At 42.0% G+C, this 22,393-nt stretch overlaps 1 protein-coding gene across 11 annotated transcripts in view; it reads left to right on the top strand.

Moving 5' to 3' along the window:
* The window catches only part of LOC139546930 (protein TANC1-like), a 303,586-nt gene that overhangs the window by 65,643 nt on the left and 215,550 nt on the right, over positions 1–22,393 (top strand). For all 11 annotated transcript variants that reach the window (XM_071355901.1, XM_071355900.1, XM_071355905.1 and 8 more), the window contains one exon: positions 499–591. In XM_071355901.1, coding sequence (XP_071212002.1) covers positions 531–591 — 61 coding nt within the window. In that variant the 5' untranslated portion in view covers positions 499–530. The remainder of the gene's footprint in view (positions 1–498; positions 592–22,393) is intronic.

Raw genomic sequence — 22,393 nt, 5'->3', positions numbered from 1 at the left:
AGCTGTGCTGTGACGCTCCTCATCCAACCTAGAATAAGGCTGTAGAATAAGGCTGTAATGTAACAAAATGTGGAAAAAGTGAAGGGGTCTGAATGCTTTCCAAATGCACTGTACGTGCCACTAGACTATGATTCTAAAGATTCAGTGAATATATCCAAATGTTAGACATTTCGTGAAAAGTGAGCGAGAAGGACCAAGTTCAGCAGCATCAATTTAGATGTGGAATGTGGAGAATCTGACAAACTATTTTCCTGCAAAACAAGATAGCAGACCTTGCCCGTTCCATTTAATTATTAGATCATTCTTTCTGTGGTCGGCCCTCTAGAGATGACCTGCCGGATTGGGAGCGCTGTGGGAAAAATCTCAGAGGAGTGTCAGGAGAAGAGTGTATGAAATGCAGGATGCGTTATCATCAGCGTGTAAAGTTTCTGTAGACTCGCTCACTCACTCTCTGCCTGTTCGGCTCTCTCTGAGTGTCAAAATGTCGTGTTTTTGCAGGGGGAGAGTGAGAGGATTCCAAGAATCAGACCATGTTCAAGGCAGTGCTGAAGAAGAACAGAGACGGAGGGAAGGGGAGCAAGAAGGAACCAGGTATGTTGAGTTATGACTGAACTGCTGCAACCACGACATGGTCACTTTGACCATTGGGCAGCAACATGTTTCCCTCAGGATAGCTTATTTCACACATAGACCTGTCTCCATTATTTGTCTGGTTTTATGGCCATCTATGAATTGTTTAGACCTACTTTTTTATTCAGAATGACAAAGGATATTATTGGAAGTTCAATGGCAATATCAAAGGGTTTGTCATAATAGGCCTACATAGTAATTTTACGCCTCAAGTTAGGAGATAGAAATATGCACATAGAGTTGAGAAGAAAGCACAAAAAATATGGCTCATTTCATCGCTGTTCATAAACATTTCATCATCTGAGCCAACATTTGTAGTGAGCAAGCAGTTCGAACATACACTATATGGTCATAAACTGGTGCCACTGTCACTGTCATTGACCATTTGTCTTTGAGTCATTTGCTTGAGGCTCAGGGTATAGGCGTAGTGCGTACACACACACACACACACACACACACACACACACACACACACACACACACACACACACACACACACACACACACACACACACACACACACACACACATGTATAAGCACCATGGCTCCATGTTTTCAGTATTTATAAACAGTCTTTATTGGCTGTAAGTAACCAATACCACAGTCTCTGTTTCAACATGAGAACAACGCTGGAGGATTTTGAACTGGTATACTATTTGACACCACTGTTATTGTCAGTTTGACATCCCCATCAGGATGCAGGTGTTGTTCTGGCTCGCCCATGTAACCTTTTGGATTATCAACCATTTTCCATTATAACGGGGGATTCATTTTTGTGTGTGAGTCACTCAGCAGTGCTAATTCATTTCTGACTCACCTCTAGCAAACATAGACCAGGATCTATCTTTTTAAAAACATGACATAGGCTAATACGAGGCTATGTTCTCTGGTCTAGACTCTCCTACTATAGGAAGGAACAGTTGGAGCTACGTAGCATAATAGGTACTATATAGCAGTACAGTAGTTAAGTATCTTCTGCTCATGCTTGCCTTGTCCAGGGGCTGTTTCATACAGTTGAGTCAATTTGCTCTTCTTTTTACGGGATCTCCTTGAGATCAGGCTGCGGCTTGCCTCTGTTAATATAACAGTCGACAAACTGTGAATACAAATAGACACTGGCTATCTTCCTTCAGTGTCAGGTTACACCTCTCACATCTCTCCCACACCCTCTCTCAGGATGCGTCCCAAACGGTACCCTATTCCCTATGTAGGGACCCTGGTCTAAAGTAATGCACTATATAGAGAATTTGGGACACCCCCGTATGACAGTAAGAGCCACAGTTCAGGACTGTATGAGGAATGTAACTGCAGGCCCTTACTCTGAACACATATCCGTTGACTTGGGATCTTATACTGTACGGCAGGGTGGCCCGGGTGTGATTTTTATTTGGCTCCCCAAGTTTTCTGAGCAAAGAATATAATATAATTATTATTTTTTATGACATTTTATTGTTGGACATAAAATACTATATAAACACAAGCAAATCAGCTCCAATTGATTTTCCTTTTGGAGATCTGTTCCAAAGTATTCCCATGCACAATAGACAGATACGTGATAGTATACAAATGTAATCAAGGTTTGAAATTATTATGTTTTAGTCAAATTTTATATCTGTTTTGCAGTCTACAAATTATTTGTAATTATGTTTCGGTCCCCTGACTATCTGCTCAAGAAACAATCGTCCCGCGTTTGAATCTAGTTGATGATCTCTGCTGTAGAGGCAATGAATCACAGAGCTGTACAGTAGTCTCCCGCAAGGGGCAAGGGTTACTATGATACTGTTCATTCTAGTTTACTATCTTGAATAGCGATGTTGAAAGGCAATGTAATGTTTTCAGTAAAGGTGTTGAAACTTGTCTAACATGTTATGAATCAATCTCTGATTATCAGACTTTCATTGTGTGTCAGCCCAGTCAGTCACAACTAGGGTTGCAAAGGGTCGGAAACTTTCTGGTAAGTTTCCGGAATGTTTCGAAGATTTTCAATTGGAAGTTAAGCCCGGGAATTTGGGGAATTTAGCTTAAATTCCTCCAAAAAGTTAGTTATAACAGTGAATCTTTTTTTGTGGGATACACATAAGACAATTCTAGGTCTTGTGGCATATTTTGGTTAAACTATCCCCAATTCAATGGAATTGCAACCCTCTGCATACACAGTGCATTCTTCCATCACATGTGCAGTGCACTCTTCCATCACATGTACAGCTGATTCTCAAGATCTTGCACACTAATGAGATGCTATTGAGCCCACACTACTACACTGTCTGAGCCAAGGACTACATGCTTTCTGGTAAGATTTGATTAGAATACTGGGTGGGGTGAATATATTTTATGTGACATACATGATATTTTGTTAACTAGTAAATAGTAGCCTACAGCAAAGTGTGTTTAAATCATTTCTAACTTGTTAACAATTTCTGCTAGTTAGTTTTTTCTACCATGTAGGTTTCAGCTTGCTTGAGCCTGCTAACTGAGGATTGTTAATTCACCTGATTCCATACATGTTTCTTTTTAAACATTTATCTGACAAAGGAGTTGTTTAATATAACTGCTTAACTACGTATATATCTGTACATGGAATTGTATTTATTTATTTTTACTCATTTTTTACAGGAAAATGTCACGGGCACTATCTGATATGTGGAGACATTTCACGGCAGCTAATGTAGAAGGAAAAGCTGTGTACATTTGCAAATACTGTGCCAAATCATATGTGAAGAATGCAACAAAGATGCAGAATCATCTGGCCAGGTGCATAAAGTTCCCTTAGCGCTCACACCAAGCAACTTCTGACAAAAGTCCCTCTACTTCTATTCGAGGTGAAAATGATGAATCAGACACCTTATCAATTCAACAGCTCATGGTCATCCTGGAATCAGAAGTTTTTGTTGACTCAATAGAGGAACGTAGTTAGATAAATGCTGATGAATGTCTTGCTCGAGCTGTGTATGTAACTGCTTCACCTCTGATGCTCACAGGTAATGTGTATTGGAAGAGATTTCCGAATGTTCTTCACCCAGCATACACCCCTCCAACCAGACATGCTTTATCTACTCATTTGCTGGATGCAGAGTTCAACAGAGTTCAAGTGAAGGTCAAGCAAATCATAGAGAAAGCAGACTGTATTGCAATCATCTCTGATGGCTGGTCGAATGTTCGTGGGCAAGGAATAATTAACTACATCATCTCCACCCCTCAACCAGTATTCTACAAGAGCACAGACACAAGGGACAACAGACACACCGGTCTCTACATTGCAGATGAGCTGAAGGCAGTCATCAATGACCTTGGACCACAGAAGGTATTTGCACTGGTGACAGACAATGCTGCAAACATGAAGGCTGCATGGTCTAAAGTGGAGGAGTCCTACCCTCACATCACACCCATTGGCTGTGCTGCTCATGCATTGAATCTGCTCCTCAAGGTTATCATGGCACTGAAAACAATGGATACACTTTACAACAGAGCCAAGGAAATGATTGGGTATGTGAATGGTCATCAAGTTATAGCAGCAATCTACCTCACCAAGCAAAGTGAGAAGAATAAGAGCACCACATTGAAGCTTCCCAGCAACACCCGTTGGGGTGGTGTTGTCATCATGTTTGACAGTCTCCTGGAGGGGAAGGAGTCTCTCCAAGAAATTGTCATATCACAGTCTGCCGATATGGACAGCCCCATCAAGAGGATCCTCCTGGATGATGTATTTTAGGAGAGAGTGGTAAGCAGCCTGAAACTCCTGAAACCTATAGCAGAAGCCATTGCACGGATTGAGAGAGACAATGCCATCCTGTCTGATGTTCAGACTCTGCTTGCAGATGTAAGAGAATAAATCCGTACTGCCCTGCCCACTTCACTGTTGCTCCAAGCAGAGGAAACTTCAGTTCTGAAGTACATCAAAAAGCGTGAAGACTTCTGCCTGAAGCCCATACACGCTGCAGCGTACATGTCGGACCCCAAGTATGCTGGCAAGAACATCCTGTCTGGTGCAGAGATCAACAAGGCCTATGGTGTCATCACTACTGTGTGTCGCCACCTTGGCCTGGATGAGGGCAAGGTTCTTGGCAGTCTGGTGAAGTACACTTCCAAGCAACGGCTTTGGGATGAATATGCAATATGGCAGTCGTGCCAACATATCTTATCAGCCACCTGGTGGAAGGGACTTTGTGGATCTGAGGATCTTTCCCCTGTTGCTTCCATCATCCTCCAAATCACACCAACATCAGCCACCTCAGAGTGCAACTGGTCCTTGTTTGGGAACACACACACCAAAGCATGCAACAGGCTGACCAATACAAGGGTTGAAAAATTGGTGTCCATCCGGGAAAATTTTGGGCTTTTTGAGCCTGACAACGATCCTTCCTCAAGAAGGTTGGAAAGTGACTGAAGATTAGGCCTCAGAGTCTGATGTTCAAGAGGTGGACATTGAGGAGGTCCAGGGAGAAGACATGGAAGCCTGAGAGGAAGACAACCAAAGCTTTAGTTTCTAGACTGTCATTTTACAGATGTATGTTGAAAACGTTTTTGGGAGATGTGATGGATCATTAGAGATCATTCAATATTCCCTTTTGTTGTTCAGTGAGATCATTTATTTTATTTCTATTGGAAGGATTTAATCATTTGCAATTATGTCTACTTATGATAAGGTAAAATGTTTATATTTCTGACTCCATATGATATGGTAAATACAGTGGGGAGAACAAGTATTTGATACACTGCCGATTTTGAAGGTTTTCCTACTTACAAAGCATGTAGAGGTCTGTAATTTTTATCATAGGTACACTTCAACTGTGAGAGACGGAATCTAAAACAAAAATCCCAAAAATCACATTGTATGATTTTTAAGTAATTAATTTGCATTTTATTGCATGACATAAGTATTTGATCACCTACCAACCAGTAAGAATTCCGGCTCTCACAGACCTGTTAGTTTTTCTTTAAGAAGCCCTCCTGTTCTCCACTCATTACCTGTATTAACTGCACCTGTTTGAACTTGTTACCTGTATAAAAGACACCTGTACACACACTCAATCAAACAGACTCCAATCTCTCTACAATGGCCAAGACCAGAGAGCTGTGTAAGGACATCAGGGATAAAATTGTAGACCTGCACAAGGCTGGGATGGGCTACAGGACAATAGGCAAGCAGCTTGGTGAGAAGGCAACAACTGTTGGCGCAATTATTAGAAAATGGAAGAAGTTGAAGATGACGGTCAACCACCCTCGGTCTGGGGCTCCATGCAAGATCTCACCTCGTGGGGCATCAATGATCATGAGAAAGGTGAGGGATCAGCCCATAACTACACGGCAGGACCTGGTCAATGACCTGAAGAGAGCTGGGACCACAGTCTCAAAGAAAACCATTAGTAACACACTACACCGTCATGGATTGAAATCCTGCAGCGCATGCAAGGTCCCCCTGCTCAAGCCAGCGCATTTCCAGGCCCGTCTGAAGTTTGCCAATGACCATCTGGATGATCCAGAGGAGGAATGGGAGAAGGTCATGTGGTCTGATGAGACAAAAATAGAGCTTTTTGGTCTAAACTCCACTCGCCGTGTTTGGAGGAAGAAGAAGGTTGAGTACAACCCCAAGAACACCCTCCCAACCGTGAAGCATGGAGGTGGAAACATCATTCTTTGGGGATGCTTTTCTGCAAAGGGGACAGGACGACTGCACCATATTGAGGGGAGGATGGATGGGGCCATGTATCGCGAGATCTTGGCCAAAAACCTCCTTCCCTCAGTAAGAGCATTGAAGATGGGTCGTGGCTGGATCTTCCAGCATGACAACGACCCGAAACACACAGCCAGGGCAACTAAGGAGTGGCTCCGTAAGAAGCATCTCAAGGTCCTGGAGTGGCCTAGCCAGTCTCCAGACCTGAACCCAATAGAAAATCTTTGGAGGGAGCTGAAAGTCCGTATTGCCCAACGACAGCCCCGAAACCTGAAGGATCTGGAGAAGGTCTGTATGGAGGAGTGGGCCAAAATCCCTGCTGCAGTGTGTGCAAACCTGGTCAATAACTACAGGAAACGTATGATCTTTGTAATTGCAAACAAAGGTTTCTGTACCAAATATTAAGTTCTGCTTTTCTGATGTATCAAATACTTATGTCATGCAATAAAATGCAAATTAATTACTTAAAAATCATACAATGTGATTTTTGGGATTTTTGTTTTAGATTCCGTCTCTCACAGTTGAAGTGTACCTATGATAAAAATTACAGACCTCTACATGCTTTGTAAGTTGGAAAACCTGCAAAATCGGCAGTGTATCAAATACTTGTTCTCCCCACTGTATATCCAATGAAAAAAACATCTACATTTAAATGGTATTAATATTAATTTTCATATATTTTCATTAATTCCCACATATTCCTGTTAATTCCCATATATTCCCGTTAATTCCAACGGAAAGTTTCCACCTCTGAATATTCCCCAAAATTTGCAACCCTAGTCACATTCAGAGGCTGTCACGGCCGTTGAATGAAGAGGACCAAAGCGCAGTGTGGTGAGCGTACATATTCCTTTTTATTAGGATGACGCCGACAAAAACAATAAACAATACAAAACAACCGTGAAGCTTAAGGGCTATGTGCCACAAACAACTTCCCACACTGAAAGGAGGGAAAAGGGCTACCTAAGTATGGTTCCCAATCAGAGACAACGATAGACAGCTGTCCCTGATTGAGAACCATACCCGGCCAAAACATAGAAATACAAAATCATAGAAAACAAAAACATAGAATGCCCACCCCAAATCACACCCTGACCAAACCAAATAGAGACATAAAAAGGCTCTCTAAGGTCAGAGCGTGACAGAGGCGAACACACACAGGACTGCTTGCAGTAGCTGAGCTGTTGGATGTAAATGACGGGAATAAGCTACATCACCATTTTCCCCAGCTCTTTCCCCAGTTAGATGCTATCCATCAAGCAAAAGAAGGTCTCTCTCTCTTTCCCATGCTGGGACAATAAAAGTCAGCCACTCCTCTCCTCTATTCAGGGCAGGAAAGATGAGCTGCCTCAGCCTTTGATTACTTGGTGGCAGTCATTAGTGGTGGTCATTCGGTCACTCTGTTGTCCTTATAGATGGGGTCACTCACTAAAGCCAGCAGGACCTCCGGCAGTAGGTAGATATAGAAAAAACAAATGGTCATTTACAGTATATATATCAGCATCTTTTGAAGTGACTATCAGAGGAATTCCAATTCCAATTGTTTCAATCTGTAAATCAAGAATTGGCCATTCATTGGCATGAAAGAGTGGTAGCAACAAAAAGGCTTTGGTTTTAGATATTCAATTATGACTCTGTAAATAAATGTTACATTTGCGTAACAAACGGGAAACCAGGTATTTGATACTTCTTTATTTCCCCTGAAAAGATACATTTGTTTGTAAAGTCAGCGCTCATCTAGGGGGGGCCTGGAATAAGGTTAGTAACACAGTAGTCCTGGAAACGGTCATACTAATCAGAACGGGTACACTGCAGAATATCAAGTGCTCTCCGTGCCTCGATTGTAACATATTGCACATAAAATATTAAATGAACCGTCTGTTCTGGTGTGAATAAAGATTGTATTATGCTTCCAAATGGTATTGGACAGAGAAATAATGCTTAAATCTACCATCTGGTCCGATACAGGAGTCAAAATTCCCTTTTAATTTGCGAAAATGTGATTGTTTCCTCATGGCACATTCAAATCTGACTTATGCACAAAGATTAGCTTTTATATCAGAATTGGATATGACTGGATATTGGATATGGCTTACTGCTGTGTTTGGAATTGTTTCAGATATTGGATATTGCTTACTGCTGTGTTTGGAATTGTTTCGCGCACCCCCTCCCTCCCTCCCCAGTTTGACACAGTTTAATTAATTCCTTCCTCATTTGACTCATCAAATCTATTTGTATTCGTTGTGGATGGGTCACAACAGCCACCATTGAGACAGCATTAACCAGTAGAGCATTTCTGAAGAAAACATGACAGAGACCAGCAAAAATTCAAGTGACCCCCCCCTTCCCTGTAAAGAGAATGGCAGCAATAAATGCTTTACAAAAGCATATCAAAAGTCCACAGAGACATGTCATGGAAATTAGTGGCAGGAAAAATCTTTATAATTGTATAATTACATGATAGCTGGGCATATGTTCCTCATAACACGGTAGCTGTGGCCTGGAGGCAACTTAAAAGGAGTCAGGGAAACTTGGCCCCCGTGCCAGACGGAGCGCAGTCATTAGGCTGCCTCTAGGAGCCCCGCATTGCCAGGGTCCACAAACACACCATTTGCTAATTCACTCCTCCCTCCTTTACTCCTACCACTACTCCATCTCATCCAAATCTGCTGTACGGAACTGGCCTTTTTAATCCCTTCTAAGTACACTTTTTTGGCCTCCCGGGTGGCGCAGTGGTCTAGAGCACTGCATCGCAGTGCTATGCTGCGCCACCAGAGTCTGGGTTCGCGCCCAGGCTCTGTCGCAGCCGGCCGCGACCGGGAGGTCCGTGGGGCGACGCACAATTGGCTTAGCGTCGTCCGGGTTAGGGAGGGTTTGGCCGGTAGGGATATCCTTGTCTCATCGCGCTCCAGCGACTCCTGTGGCGGGCCGGGCGCAGTGCGCGCTAACCGAGGGGGCGGGTGCACGGTGTTTCCTCCGACACATTGGTGCGGCTGGCTTCCGGGTTGGAGGCGCGCTGTGTTAAGAAGCAGTGCGGCTAGGTTGGGTTGTGCTTCGGAGGACGCATGACTTTCGACCTTCGTCTCTCCCGAGCCCGTACGGGAGTTGTAGCGATGAGACAAGATAGTAATTACTAGCGATTGGATACCACGAAAAATTGGGGAGAAAAGGGGATAAAAATTTAAAAAGAAAAAAAAAAAAAAAAAAAAAGTACACTTTTTTTTATGGCCCGGCATTCCGGAAGTGGGATACTGGTTAGCTTTGGCCTCTGGACTTTGATGTGAACACTTTATTTAAAAAGGTCACATTGCCAGTAGGCCTCACTGACGTTTATGGATTTGAGGCTCAAGGCACCGGGAGCTCAGTGGATTATGTAGTTGTAAAATTAAACTTGTCTGGATTAATTGGTATTCTCTTTGAGGATATATGCTGGTTTTATGGAGGGTTCCTCCTGTTAACCTCTTAACAGCTAGGAGGTGCAGTCGGCAGGGTGCACAGCAGCAACCATAAGGGCACAATATGGGTTTTTAAAGGAGAACTGTTGAAGAAGCACTTAGGAAATTGGTATGGCCAGCATTGAAACATGACATTGACATTTCACTTTAGCTTCTACTGCCAAATCAATTTGTCCTTGAGACATTTTCAGAGTTAGAGTATTCCTATCTGTGTGACAACCTGTAAAATAGGCCTACATGCCTTTCGTCTGTCATTAAGTATTGGCAAGGGGCTTTCAACTACGTCTAAAGATACGTAGTGGCCCATATTTGAAAGTCCTAACTCTGATGCATTGAAGGTGTTATGTGTTTTATGAGTTGGAGATGGAGTGAAGCTGAACTGCGGGCCCTATCTCGTCCCTCTGGCAGACTGGAACCACATGAAGAGAGTCTAATGTTTCAGTGTACTGTCTTCCCTCTGAGATTTAGCACTCTGTCTTTGGGGAGCGCTACAGCTACATACCTACATCCCTTCAGCGTTTCGTTCCTCACAGCAGGACCCTCAAGCTCTATTCCTCTGATGTCTCACTTCCCAGCGCAGAGACCGCTTACTTTCTAGAGTAAAGTTTTACCTTTACCTTCCAACTGTTCTGTCTGGGGAGTACTACTCTCACATCCCACCAGTTCCCTCTCTCTCAATGTAGTGATCAGAGCCCAGAGCCCAGGTTAACTGACTGTGATGGCTCAGGCTGTGTGGGCTGGACTCATCCCTCTTGTGGCTCCCAGCTCTAGATATAGCTCTATCTGCTGAGCTGGAGGAGACAGCCAGCTGCCAGACAGAGCTGCCTGTTTTGGCCAGTGTTAATCACACTAGCATGTCCTTGCCTTGTACTCTCTGGGGCGGCTAGGCTAAACTGCCTCAGCTACTCCTCACCGCTGACTCCCTTGCCCGCTACCAGTTGGCAGGAGCCCTACGAGCTCGGCTACACTCCAACACACCGGACAGATAGTCAGAGGAAAGTAAGAGTCAGTACAGAGTGGGCCCAAGCACACTGCCCTGGCTGCGCTAACCACTAGTCTGAAAAGCGGAGTCAGTATCCACAGCAAACTGAGCTTTTTCATTCAATAATGTCGGCTACAGGTGGTGAACCTAGCCCTACACGTACCCAATTTGCTGACTCGTCTTTGTCAGCAGTTGTGGGGCAATCTTACTTCACTAGGCCTACCTATACAGTGTAGCAATCTTATATTTGTTATATTTTACTGTACTACATAGCAGGGTTGGGGGCAATTCCATTTAAATTCCATTCAATTCAGGAAGTACACTGAAATTCCAATTCACTTCAATGCTTTTCAATTAGGACATTTTGGAATTGGAATTCGGTTTACTTTCTGAATTAAAATTGAGTTGACCCCAACCCTGCTACATAGTATGTTATCATGCCATTGTAATTCGAAGTAAATGTGTTATATAATTATGACGTTATCCTGTTTGATAGGCTAAGTCACGTCTTGCTCATGTGGAGTTGTGGAAGGAGGTGATTACCTCACCTTTGGAGGACTAAACATGCCTTACTCCCACTGATATGTTCAATTGCATGGACCATCTATCTATACTATGGCTCAGTTGATGATAACGCCTTGCACATTTACAGATTCCCAAGCAATTGGAATGCACTTCATTGATGTTCCTGTCATCTCATCAGATTTGGCATAGCATCCAGACAGAGACTGAGGAACGACCTTTCCTTCAAAGAGCTCCCACAGCAGGCGGTGGTTTTGCTCTTCAGACCAAAATCCAATTGATGTAAACCACATTTAATTGAGAGGCTTACGCAAAAAGTAAACTGGGACAAGAATGTACCACTTTATTACTTCTGCTTCTCAACATTTTTATTTTCTTAAGCACATTGTTCTTTAATAAGAGCAATGTTCAATCAGGACTTTGAGCTCCAAAAGGCAGGTTGTCCCATGTCATTTATCTCTCAGGAAATTAAAGATTAAACAAATATAACAATTCTGACAAACACTAATGAGTGCGCATGTGTGTGCGTGTGTGTACGCATGTGTGTACGTGTGCACGGCCATTACGGGGGGGTGGTTAGGGTTGCAAAGCTAATTGTAAGTTACCAAAGTTACCAGAATCTTCAGTAATTTTGGTAATTAACAGAATCTATGGCAATCTATCGTAACTTTGGTAATTTATACTTGAATAACTTGAATAAAATGTATATATAGTATTAATTTATTATATCTGTGTCTATATTGTCAATGAGTTTCTAGTTGATAGACCGTATGGTTCAAAAGAAAAATAATTAATTAATTTTAAAAGTATTTAATCAATGCCATTATTTTTTATTAACTATGCATCTCTTCCAACTATTGACTTTTTTCATAACTGCCACCAGTTTGACGCCAAAACATTGACAACAAATAAATATTGACAGTAAAATAAATACAAGTTTGTAAAAAAAAATATATTAAGGATATTTCATGCTGAAAACCTCATATTAAACACCTAATGGTATTCACTAAATTGATGGCTTATATTTAGGATTTTTTTTTACAGCTTTGTCATTCTATTTAAAAAATGTTTGCATCTTATTAAATTATTTCATGTATTTTACATGTGATGAAGTCACAGAGGGCTAGATTATTACAGACACCTGTGATAATCTGAAGTACTCAAAAGGGCCACTAGATGTCTTGTGATATATTACATAAATCCTTGAAAGATGCTGAAATTCTGGTTGTTTACTGGTAAACTTAGAAAGTTTCCAGTAATATACCCTCCTTTTGCAACCCTAGTGGTGGTGGTAAGATGTAGGCCTCCACGTTGTTCTCTCAGCTGTGAGGGTGGCTGGTACAGGCTGTCTCGACAGAGCTTCTGTGTGTTTGGGACATCGGAGGGTATGCCTAATTTGGTGATGGAGGGGCAGACAAAAGAGGAAAACACATGGCTGTCACTCAGGGCTGTTGTCATTGTAGTGTTCTGCTGTCCAATTTTGTCTCGGCCAACGCGCTGAACATTCACAATATTGCAGTGATTAGGCCTAAAAATTTATTATTCAAGTCAAACATTCCCCTGTAGTGTGAGAGAGATTCTGTATGTGTGAGGATTTCACTTGAAAAGACATAGCAGAGATTCCTGCAGCTTTTCATATTTCTCTCCCCTCTTAAGACTCTGTCTGCATGATACATTTTCACTTCGCTATGGAAAACCTTCCCCAATAAACAGCAACAGCAGTTGTTTATGGACAGAACAGTTTTGCTGATTAAGCATGTTTGTCACAACTAGGCCTAAATTATTCTGTGAAAAGTGAATCATAGTTTTAGTGGCTGCATACAAGGGCCATTCTTTGAGTGGTTGAAATGCTAGCGAGCACATTGTGTCCATAATTGTCTCCATACTATTGACATTTAAACATCATGTTTTATGCTGTTGTTGCTGCCTAGTTAATGTAGCCATAGTGAGCTTAGCCCTGTATTTTCCTAAATTTCTGTCAGGGAATACATTTATTGGCCTGTATTCATATAGTGTGAGTGCTGACCTGTCCATGTAATCTTATTCATTATGCAATAGGAAAAACTGACCTGTCCATGTAATCTTATTCATTATGCAATAGGAAAAACTGGTCCTAGATCAGCACTCCTACTCTGAGACACTTTGTGACTATGGGACATTGGAACCAATGGAGCTCCTCAGTTATCCTTTTTAGATAAAACTATTCTAAATATATCACCAAATAACTGATTAAAACACACTGTTTTGCAATAACGGTCTACAGTAGCTTCAACAGCACTCTAGGGTAGCACCATGGTGTAGCCGGAGGACAGCTATTTTCCATTCTCCTCTGGGTACATTGGCTTCCATACTAAACCTAGGAGGCTCGTGATTCTCACCCCTTCCATAGACTTACACAGTAGTTATGACAACTTTCCGGAGGACGTCCTCCATCCTATCAAATCTCTTGCAGTATAAATTAACATCTTGTCCATCCAATCAAAGGATCAGAGAATGAATCTAGTACTGAAAGCATAAGCTACAGCTAGCTAGCACTGCAGTTCATAAAGTGTGGTGAGTAGTTGACACAATGAGAGAGAAAGACAATAGTTAAACAGTTTTGAACAAATTAATTTATTCAAAAATGGAGATGTAGCAGAGAGCGAGAGAGCTAGCTATATGTTGTTGTATTTTTTTATTCTTAGTTTACCTTTCACTTCACTAAGCCTACTCAGCAACCTGACTCAAACAGAGAGGAATGCTTTCAGTTTTATTAATTTATTGGCCCCGGGGCTCGCCGGTGTAACTGCTAAACTGCTTGCTGGACACTGTACTGTGTGATTGTATGCATCGATTGGATTGTTTACTAACATGTTAGTTCTAGTTAGTTGACTATATCTTTAATATTTTGGTATTTTTGGTATTTTATTAGGATCCCCATTAGGTGTTGCAAAAGCAGCAGCTACTCTTCCTGGGGTCCACACAGAACATGAAACATAATACAGAATGACATAATACAGAACATCATTAGACAAGAATAGCTCAAGGACAGAACTACAGTTTACATACTTAGGTTGGAGTCATTAAAACTCGTTTTTCAACCACTCCACAAATTTCTTGTTAACAAACGAAAGTTTTTTCAAGTAGGTTAGGACATCTACTTTGTGCATGAGACAAGTAATTTTTCCAACAATTGCTTACAGACAGATTATTGCACTTATAATTCACTGTATCACAATTCCAGTGGGTCAGACGTTTACATACATTAAGTTGACTGTGCCTTTAAACAGCTTGGAAAATTCCAGAAAATGATGTCATGGCTTTTGAAGCTTCTGATAGGCTAATTGACATCATTTGAGTCAATTGGAGGTGTACCTGTGGATGTATTTCAAGGCCTACCTTCAAACTCAGTGCCTCTTTGCTTGACATCATGGGAAAATCAAAAGAAATCAGCCAAGACCTCAGAAAAGAAATTGTAGACCTCCACAAGTCTGGTTCATCCTTGGGAGCAATTTACAAATGCCTGAAGGTACCACGTTCATCTGTACAAATAATAGTACGCAAGTGTAAACCCCATGGGACCACGCAGCCATCATACCGCTCAGGAAGGAGACGCGTTCTGTCTCCTAGAGATGAACGTACTTTGGTGCGAAAAGTACAAATCAATCCCAGAACAACAGCAAATGACCTTGTGAAGATGCTGGAGAAAACCGGTACAAAAGTATCTATATCCACAGTAAAACGAGTCCTATATCGACATAACTTGAAAGACCACTCAGCAAGGAAGAAGCCACTGCTCCAAAACCACCATAAAAAAGCCAGACTACGCAACTGCACATGGGGACAAAGATCATACTTTTGGGAGAAATGTCCCCTGGTCTGAGGAAACAAAAATAGAACTGTTTGGCCTTAATGACCATCGTTATATTTGGAGGAAAAAGGGGGAGGCTTGCAAGCCGAAGAAGACCATCCCAACCGTGAAGCACAGGGGTGGCAGCATCATGTTGTGGGGGTGCTTTGCTGCAGGAGGGACTGGTGCACTTCACAAAATTGATGGCATCATGAGCGGAAATAAAGCTGAAAGCTGAAATAAATCATTCTCTCTACTATTATTCTGAAATTTCACATTCTTAAAATAAAGCGGTGATCCTATCTGACCTACGACAGCAAATTTTTACTAGGATTCAATGTCAGGAATTGTGAAAAACTGAGTTTAAATGTATTTGGCTAAGGTGTATGTAAACTTCCAACTTCAACTGTACATACATTTTAGAAAAGGCACACGTAGCCTACATATCACTGTATACACACAAGCTTTCTAGGTCTAATAGGGGAGAGGCGTTGTGCTGCGAGGTGTTGCTTTATCTGTTTTTTGAAACCAAGTTTGCTCTTTTTTTGAGCAATATGAGATGGAAGGAAGTTCCACGCAATAAGGGCTCTATATAATACTGTACGTTTTCTTGAATTTGTTCTGGATTTGGGGACTATGAAAATACCCCTGGTGGCATGTCTGGTGGGATAAGTGTGTGTGTCAGAGCTGTGTGTAAGTTGACTATGCAAACAATTTGAGATTTTTAACACATTAATTTTTCTTATAAAAAGAAGTGATGCAGTCAGTCTCTCCTCAACTCTTAGCCAAGAGAGACTGGCATGCATAGTATTTATATCAGCCCTCTGATTACAATTAAGAGCGAAACATGCCGCTCTGTTCTGGTCCAGCTGCAGCTTAACTAGGTCTTTCCTTGCAGCACTGGACCACACGACTGGACAATAATCAAGATTAGAAAAAACTAGAGCCTGCAGAACTTTCTTTTTGGAGTGTGGTGTCAAAAAAGCAGAGCGTCTCTTTATTACGGCTAGACCTCTCCCCATCTTTGCAACCATTGAATCTATATGTTTTGACCATGACAGTTTACAATCTAAGGTAACGGCAAGTAATTTAGTCTCCTCAACTTGTTCAACAGCCACAACAGTCATTACCAGATTCAGCCGAAGACTAGCACTTAAGGAATTATTTGTACCAAATACAATGCTCTTAGTTTTAGAGATGTTCAGTACCAGTTTATTACTGGCCATCCATTCCAAAACAGACTGCAACTCTTTGTTAAGGGTTTCAGTGACTTCATTAGCTGTGGATGCTGATGCATATATGGTTGAATCATCAGCATACATGGACACACATGCTTTGTTTAATGCTTCTCTAATGTTTGACATTAGAGAAGCTTCCATTAAAGAAAACCCTTTGAGTTCTATTAGATGGATAGCTCTGAATGCACGATATGACAGAGGTTGAAAAGCCATAGCACTTAAGTTTTTTCAACAACAGGTTATGGTCAATAATATCAAAGGCTGCACTGAAATCTAACAGTACAGCTCCCACAATCTTCTTATTATCAATTTCTTTCAATCAATTATCAGTCATTTGTGTCAGTGCAGTACATGTTGAGTGCCCTCTATAAGCATGCTGAAAGTCTGTTGTTAATTTGTTTACAGAGAAATAGTATTGTATTTGGTCAAACACATTTTTTCCCAACAGTTTGCTAAGAGCTGGCAGCATGCTTATAGGTCTGCTGTTTGAACCAGTAAAAGCCGCGTTACCATTCTTGGGTAGCGGAATTACTTTGGCTTCCTTCCAGGCCTTTGGACAAAGACTTTCCTCTAGGCTCAGATTAAAAATATGACAGATAGGAGTGGTTATAGAGTCAGCCACCATCCTCAGTAGCTTTCCATCTAAGTTGTCAATGCCAGGAGGTTTGTCATTATTGATCGTTAACAATCATTTTCCCACCTCTCCCACACTAACTTTACAAAATTCAAACTTGCAATGCTTTTTTTTCTCATTATTTGTTTTTTTATGCATGAATATAAATGCTCACTGTTTGTCGTGGGCATTTCCTGCCTAAATCTTTCCACTTTGCCAATGAAATAATCATTAAAGTATTTGGCAACATCAAATGGTTTTGTGATGAATAAGCCATCTGATTCGATGAAAGATAGAGTTTAATTTATCTTTCTGCCCATAATTTAATTTAAAGTACTCCAACATTTTTTTCCATCATTCTTTATATCATTGATCTTGGCTTCATAATAAAGTGTCTTCTTTTTGTTGAGTTTAGTCACATAATTTCTCAATTTGCAGTAAGTAAGGCAGTCAGATGTCCAGCCAGGCTTATTAGCCACTCCTTTTGCCCCATCTTATTCAACCATACAGTTTTTCAATTCCTCATCGATCCATGGAGCCTTAACAGTTCTAACAGTCAGTTTCTTAACAGGTGCATGTTTATCAATAATTGGAAGAAGCAATTTCATAAATTCATCAAATGCAGCATCTGGATGCTCCTCATTTATCACATCAGACCAACAAATATTTTTAACATCATCCACATGAGTCACAGCAAAATCTTTTGTATGATCTCTTATACACTATTTTAGGCCCAGCTGTTGGAACTTTGGCTTTCCTGGATATAGCCACTATATTGGGATCACTGCATCCAATGGGTACGGATATAGCTTTCGAACAAAGTTCTACAGCATTGGTAAAAATTTGATCGATACATGTGGATGATCTTGTTCCTGTAGTGTTTGTAAACACCCTGGTAGGTTGATTAATAACCTGAACCAGATTACAGGCACTGGCTACAGTAAGAAGCTTCCTCTTGAGCGGATAGCTTGATGAAAACCAGTCAATTTTCAGGTCCCCAAGAAATTCAGGTCCCCAAGACCTCTCTGTTTATTTCACATACACTATCAAGCATTTCACACATATTATTTAGATACTGACTGTTAGCACTTGGTGGCCTTTAGCAACACCCCAAAAGAAAAGGCTTTAGATGTGCCAAGTGAACCTGCAACCACAACACTTCAATAACACTTGACATAAGATCTTCTCTAAGCATTACAGGGATATGTCTCTGAATATATACAGCAGCACCTCCCCCATAAGCATTTCTGTCTCTTCTATAAATGTTATATCCTTGTATTGCTACTGATGTATCATCAAAATGAATTATCTAAGTGATTCCAAGAAATGGCTAATATATGAATGTTATCTGATGTTAGCAAGTTATTGATTTCATGAACCTTATTTCTAAGGCTACATATTATTAATATGGGCTATTTTCAGCCCTTTCCTGTGTAGCTTATCAGAGATAGACATCATTTTGAAAAGAGCAGACAAAGCAAGAGAAAAATATATACATTCAGCAGTCCATTAATCAATTGGTGTGTGTGCTGCGGGGTTGAGGCTACGAACCCATAGGCTTGGCTCTCTCATCCCTTCCAGGCTTCTGGGAGGGAGGGTGAACAATGAGTCTGTCATAGCGGATGTACACAATGTCCCCACGCGATCTGTCAGCTTTCATGGCTTGGATCAGTTATTTCCTCTTCTGGCGCACAGCTTCAGGATAGTCCTCGTTGAGGAAGATATATGTTCCTCTCAAGTTCTTGGCTCTTTCCAGAACAGCTACCTTGTCTTTGAACCTCAGGAACTTGACCACTATCGGCCTGGGCCTGTCACCTGGGCCTGTCACCTGGGCCTATCACCTGGGCCTATCACCTGGGCCGGTGGTGGGTTTTCCAGTCCTGTGGGTGCGCTCCACCTCAATCTTCCTGTGGTCCATCTTCAATTTCTGAGATCATTTCCCTCACTTTGTCCTCAGACTCCATCCAGGTCTCTTGTGGAGATTCTGCAATTCCGTCCACAACCAACCATGTTGTTTCGCCTTGATTGTCCCTCGAGATAGTCTATTTTATCTGTCTTTGTTATCATGGATTCACACACAGAACTGATGTCCTCTCTCAATGACTTACAGATTGTGTCATCTTGCCGTTCTCTTGTTTCAACTTGTCGAGCTGACCCTGGGAGAACTGCAAACTGTTCTTCAGGTCCTGGACCTCTCTGGTCAGGTCGTCCATTCTTTTATTAGTAGAATCCACGACTATTTGGACAATCTGCCACAAACCCGGGACAATCTGTCGTCCCAGCCACAATGGCTAACTGCGTCGCTAGCTTGATGTTCAGCTAGCTAGCAGCTAAGTTAGCTGCGACGCCAAATAGCTCCTCAGACCTGTCCTTGGTCGTCAGGATCACTGGAAAGATACAAGGACTCCCAGCAACTGATACCAACTGCGTCACGGGATCCAACATAAGAAGCTAGGTAGCTACCAATAACTTTCCAATAGACTTTTAAACAACAAACTTTCCAAACAAACATAACCGAGCTCTTCCTCATTCCGCGTACAACAAGAAGTGACGATGAGCTGACAATGTAGGCTGTGTAGCTGTTAGCGGTTATGGTTTGGCATGGAGAGGTTTTTGTAACTTGTCACAGATAGCTGTTGTGCACTGAAGTCCACAAATGAGGGGGAAAAGGTGAGAGGAGGAGAGCGCGCGCAGATGCGAGAAGGAATTATAAAATGAGCAAAGTGATGATGCAGTATGTGACTGCTCTGAAAGTGAACTGTGTGTGCTGGTGATCAGGGGGGTGTTCATTCCGCCGGTTCTGTTGCAAAATATTTCTTAAACAGAAGTTAACAGGACCTACCTGGAGGGAGGGACCTTTCTGAATTTGTCCATTAGTACTACTGTATGGTCACTGTTTTGTCAGCTCCAACCCAACTTTGCTATTTTGTGATTCTTTTGGCGTTTATATTTACTTTATTTTCACGAAATGTATCCGTTATCGTTTCTTATAAAGACAATAACTTTTTAACATCAGATTACTTACCTCATTTCGGCTTCGACTTCGACTCATCTGCCCTTCGCTCTTTCTGTAATTCCGACACAATTTACAGGGTATCCAAGAGGAAACGGCTGTGTTACAGAGGCAAGGGAGGAGAAGTCCTGGCGAGATTAAGGCGAAGGGAAAACTGGCCACCTCTTCCCTCCATTCTATTGGCCACTTGATGATAAGATAGATGATCGCGGATTTGCTACCAACGGGACTGTCGTAACTGCAATATTCACAGCTTTTTTGAAACATGGCTTTCGGACAAGATAACTCCATGGCTATCCAACTCGATGGATTCTCCATTCACCGAGCTGACAGGACAGTGGAGTCAGGGAAATAGAGCGGGGGAGAAGTTTGCCTCTTCATCAACAACAAATGGTGTGTTGACGAGAGCACAGTGGAAGTCTCGACCCATTGTTCACCCGTCTTGGAATACCTGATGGTCAAATGCTGAACTTTCTATCTCCTGAGGGAGTTTTCAGTTGTTACCGTGACCGCTGTATAAATTCCACCTCAGGAAAAGAAAAATAACAAGCTGGCACTTAACAAACTGTACGAGGATATAAACAACCAGGAAAACTTGCACCCGGAGGCTGCTTTTCTTGTTGTCCTTTTTAGTTTCACCGTCATTAAGACAGGTGATGCCCAACTTCCATCAATACGTCTCCTTCGCCACTAGTGGCGATAAAGTCCTAGAATACTGTTACTCTACCCACAAGCAAGCATACAAGGCCCTCCCCCATTCGGCAAATCAGATCATGACTCCTTATTCCTGCTTCCTGTTTGCAGAAGCTCAAACAGCAAGCACACGTGACCGTTGAGAAATGGTAATCAGAATCAGAGATTATGCTACAGGACTGCTTTGTTAGTGCTGATTAGAATATGTTCTGACGCTCTGCCGATAACATTGACGAGCTAATCACCTCCGTCACTTCATTAGGAAATGCATCAGCGATGTTGTCCCCACAGTGAAGGTTCGCTGCTTCCCCAATCAAAAGCCATAGATGCAGTAGAGCGGGTCAAGAGCTTTAAGTTACTCAATTGAAAAGGTTTGGCATGGGCCCTCAAATTCTCAAAAAGTTATACGGCTGCACCATTGAGAGCATCTTGACTGGCTGCATCACTGCTTGGTATGGCAACAGCACCACCCTCAATCGCATGGTGCTACAGAAGATGGTGGGGACAGCACAGTGCATCTCGGGGGCTGAGCTCCATGCCATCTAGGACCTCTATATCAGGCGGTGTGAAAGGAAGGCCCAGAAAATTATTAAAGACTCCATAGAGTGTTCTCTGCTTCCGCGATACTGGTGCATCAAGTCTGACACCAACAGGCTCCTGAACAGCTTCTGTCCCCAAGCCATAAGACTGCTAAATAGCAACAACAAAAAATGGCTACATGGACTATCTGAGTAATCCTTGTATTTTATTTGTATTTTGTCACTTTATGAACATTCACAAGACTACACACTCACGTGCACTGACACTCCAACTCCAACACACACACACACACACACACACACACACACACACACACACACACACACACACACACACACACACACACACACACACACACACACACACACACACACACACACATAATCATCATATACAATCGTGGCCAAAAATATTGGCACCCTTGCACTTTTTTCTTGTAATTCACAATTTCCCCCCAAAATAAGTTGAAATTGAACAAAACATTTGTTCTCCACAATTCTTTATTTCACTGTTATTACAGAACCTTTGTTCTTCATTCAGAATGTAATATATCCATTTAAGTCAGAAAATAAATAGAAATGGCATTGACAAAATTATTGACACCCTAGACTTAATATTTGGTTGCACAGCCTTTGGTCAAAATAACTGCAATCAAGCACTTCCTTTAGCTGTCGATGAGCTTCCTGCACCTCTGTACTGGCAGTTTGGCCCACTCCTCTTTTACAAACTGCTCCAGTTCTCCCAGGTTTGAAAGGTGCCTTCTCCCAACTGTTGTTTTCAATGGGACTCATTGCTGGCCACTTCAGAACAGTCCAGCGTTTTGTCTTGAACCATTCCTGGGTGCTTTTTGAAGTGTGTTTGGGGTCATTGTCCTGCTGGAAGACCCATGACCTTCGACGGAGACCTAGCTTTGTGACACTCGGTCTGACATTGCACTCCAAAACGCCTTGGTGTTCTCCTGACTTCATGATGCCATGCACACGTTCAAGGCACCCAGTACCAGAGTCAGCAAAGCAACCCCAAAACATCACTGAACCTCCTCTATGTTTGATGTAGGGAAGGTTTTATCTTCTTTGAAGGCTTCATTTTGTTTTCTGTAAACATAGAGATGGTGTGCTTTACCAAAAAACTCTAATTGGTCTCGTCTGTCCACAGGACATTGTCACAGAAGGATTTTGGCATGTTCAGGTGTGTTTTGGCAAATTG

Source organism: Salvelinus alpinus, chromosome 20 (genome assembly GCF_045679555.1).
Source record: "Salvelinus alpinus chromosome 20, SLU_Salpinus.1, whole genome shotgun sequence".
Lineage (NCBI taxonomy): Eukaryota > Metazoa > Chordata > Actinopteri > Salmoniformes > Salmonidae > Salvelinus > Salvelinus alpinus.
The sequence above is the reverse complement of the archived record's forward strand: the minus strand, read 5'-3'. Positions and strand labels throughout refer to the sequence as shown.